At 56.7% G+C, this 3,195-nt stretch overlaps 1 protein-coding gene across 1 annotated transcript; it reads left to right on the plus strand.

The window, feature by feature from the left end:
- Positions 1 to 81: 81 nt before the first annotated feature.
- Positions 82 to 3,186, plus strand: LOC107134834. The gene is made up of 2 exons (XM_015476858.2): positions 82 to 642; positions 1,689 to 3,186. Exons 1-2 carry the CDS (start codon positions 479 to 481, stop codon positions 2,215 to 2,217), a joined length of 693 nt encoding a protein of 230 aa, XP_015332344.1. The 5' UTR covers positions 82 to 478; the 3' UTR covers positions 2,218 to 3,186.
- The last annotated feature ends 9 nt before the right edge of the window (positions 3,187 to 3,195 follow it).

Here is a 3,195-nt window from a genome sequence, read left to right on the forward strand (position 1 = left end):
CTTTCTTTCTTCTTTCCTTCCTTCCTTCCTTCCTTCCTTCCTTCCTTCCCTCCCCTCCCCTCCCCTCCCCTCCCCTCCCCTCTCTTCTCTTCTCTTTTGGTGCTGAGGGTGAAACCCCTGCCTCCCACGTGCTAGGCGAGCCTCTACCATTCAGCCCCAGCCCCTGGGGTAGCTTCCAAGTGGATACATTGATGCCCCGCAAAACTGAGGTTTTGTTTGAAGGAAGATGTGACTAGACATGAGGCAGCATTTAGCAGGATCTGCCCAGAGGGAAAAAGGAAAAATGAGCTTTTCTCCTGGAATTAAGTGAAACAAACCATATGAAGCACTCCACTCGGTGCCCATTATGTGCTCCAGTGTTTTTCCCGGCTGCTACCAACACTGCTGTTGTTGGCCAAGGGCATTGCTTAGCGGAAACGGATCTCTTGCCCAAATTTCCAAAATGCCCTCCTTGAGAGCCACTGCTTAGACATTGGAGATGGGGAAGCGGAGGTCCAGGGCTAGTGCTCTCCCAGATGCCCAGAAAGAACCTCTGCCATCTCCCCGCCCCCCTGTGCTCCCACCCAGAGCCACCATCGAGGAGACGTACTCAAAGGCAATGGCGAAACTCTCCAAGCTGGCCAGCAACGGGACCCCCATGGGGTGAGTGGGGCAGGGGTCACCAGGGCGCTGGGCCTGGGGCATCGGGAGCCTTCTCGGGGTGGATGTATCTTTACTCATGTGACATGACATGACATGTAGAGTTCACTCCCTGGTTCTTCATATGTTCACTGCACATGTATTTGCTGAGCACCTTCTGAGAGCCAGACACTACAGCCCATGGGACCTTTGTCCCATGTCTCATGAGACACAAGTTAAACTCACATATAACCAAGTCCTTTCCCTGAGTGAGAAGTGCTAGGCAGGAAACGAAGCAGGACCCTGAGAGGGTGGGCACTTCCTCTGGAGTAGACTCAGCTGCAGTGAGCCCAGGCCTTAATGTGCAGAAGGAGCTGGCCCTGGGAGTGTCTGAGGGCCAGAGACCCAGGCAGGTGGCCCTGCCAGTGCAAAGGCCCTGAGGCAGCAGCCCACGTGGCCTGTGCAAGGAAGAACAAGGAGGCTCACCTGGCTGCCTGGGGGGTGAGGAGGGAATGATGGGGGAAGAGGGGAGTGGAGGTGGAAAGGCCATAGGGACCTCAGGCACAAGCCACCTGTGATGTGGTCCCCTGGGCATTCGCAGAGTTCCTTGTGGTTGCTGTGGGGCCACAGGATGGGGAGGGCTGGGGCGGAAGCAGCAGGGAGAGAAGGTGTGTAGGGGGAGCATTGGAGGAGCCCTTGCGAGGGGCAAAGGCCACAGGGGACTTAGTCTGCCCACCTGGAGTCTCACCCAGTGGGAATAATCAGCTGGGGCCTGGAGACCAGGGGACTGTGCACTGCCCAGGAAGGACTCCTGGGTCCCCGGACAGGACTTAAGTTCTAGCTTTGGGACTAAGAATGGGGCTCAGTGGCCGAGCGCCCGCCTAGCATGGGAAGCCGTGGGTTCTGTCCCCAACCCCGGAAAATTAAAAAATATATATACTAATGAAATGAGCGAGGCTTCGCAGGGCCAGGCCCGCAGGACATGTGCAGCCGAGGCCATTCCCGGGAGTGCGGGGACTTCAGCGGGGTGGTCCTCGCGGACCCTGGGGGTAACCCCGGCCTGCCCCCAGGACCTTCGCCCCGCTCTGGGAGGTCTTCCGAGTCTCCTCCGACAAGCTGGCGCTGTGTCACCTGGAGCTGACGCGGAAGCTGCAGGACCTCATCAAGGACGTGCTGCGCTACGGGGAGGAGCAGCTCAAGGCCCACAAGAGGGTGCGTGCCAGGGGGCGGGGCCAGCGCATCCGGGTCCCAGGCCTCCTGCGGCCTCCAGACCTGGGGGTGCCCCCAGATGCCCGCCACCTCCACACACCCGACCCCCCTGGGCTTGATGAACTCCCGCTCAGAGCCCAGCAGCAGCAGGGGGCGGGGGCGGGGCTCAGTGGGGACCCTGGGCAAAACTGGAGTCGCACCTACAGGCTGTGGCCAGCCTCAGCCCGGGAGGCTTCTGCACAGCTCGGAGCAGATGCTGTCCTTTGCCGCGTGGAGACTGTGACATGCAGACTCCAGTACCACACAGCCTCGCCATTCCTGTGCATAGTGTCTCTGGCTGCTTTTGTGCTACAAGGAGAGTCCAGGTCCGGGACAAGCCCAGCACACTGACTCTCTGTTCTGTACAGAGAGCGCTCGCTCGCCGACATGTTGTAGAGCCCTGGACGGTGCCTGGCTTGATACCTAACATTTCTAGACCTAAAAACCTAGACCCGGGTGCACGCCTGTAATCCCAGCGTCTCAGGAAGATCGTGGGTTCAAAGCCAGCCTCAGCAACTCAGCAAGGCCCTAAGCAACTCAGGGATAAAAAGAGCTGCGGATTGGCTCCGTGGTTAAACGCCTCTGGGTTCAAATCCTGGTACCAAAAACAAACATAAATAAAACAAAACCCAAAGGTCTAGAATCTTGGGTGATCCAAGCCTTAAACTCAGGATCCCATACCTTTGAAGTTTGTAATTATACAAAAAAAATTCTTTGCACTTACAAAGGGTCCCAGTTTAGAATGCTGGCGAACGATTTTTTTTTTTTTAACTTCATAACAGTGCAGCAGTGACCTGCGTTCAGTAGAAATGGAACTTGGAGCTGTGAATTCGGAACTTTCTCTGGGTTAGTTAGGTGCTGCTCCGATCCTCTGTTGTGAAGCTGGGCAGCTGCAGGAGCACAGCATCCTTAGCCATGAAACGGGGACCCCACAGTGTGCCCTGTGGCTAAGCCAGGGTGCAGGTGGGTTGGGCGGAATCGATACAGTCCCCATGTACAGTGTTTTCAACTTGCAATTATTATTATTATTATTATTATTATTATTATTATTATTAGGTTCCGGGCTGCTTAAGCACTGAGCCACATCCCCAGCCCTCTTCGTTTTATTTAGGGTCAGGGTCTCGCAAAGTTGCTCCGGGCCTAAGTTGCTGAGGCTGCCTTCAAGCCCACGGTGCTCCGGCCTCAGCCTCCCGAGCCACTGGGATTTCAAGGCGAGCGCCACCAGGCCCGGCCAAAATACTCTGGGACAAATAAAATACTCAGAGTATTACGGTCCCTGCGTGGGCACAGGTGGCACCCACGCGCCCCTTCACCCCCCCCCCCCCCCCC

Source organism: Marmota marmota, unplaced genomic scaffold (assembly GCF_001458135.2).
Source record: "Marmota marmota marmota unplaced genomic scaffold, marMar, whole genome shotgun sequence".
Taxonomy (NCBI): Eukaryota; Metazoa; Chordata; class Mammalia; order Rodentia; family Sciuridae; genus Marmota; species Marmota marmota.

Excerpts from the sequence above, each read along its gene's own strand:
- LOC107134834 (XM_015476858.2), top strand. The coding sequence starts at position 479 with ATGGGGAAGCGGAGGTCCAGGGCTAGTGCTCTCCCAGATGCCCAGAAA. Across the intron at positions 643-1,688 it reads AGCAACGGGACCCCCATGGG|GACCTTCGCCCCGCTCTGGG; the intron begins GTGAGTGGGGCA and ends GCCTGCCCCCAG.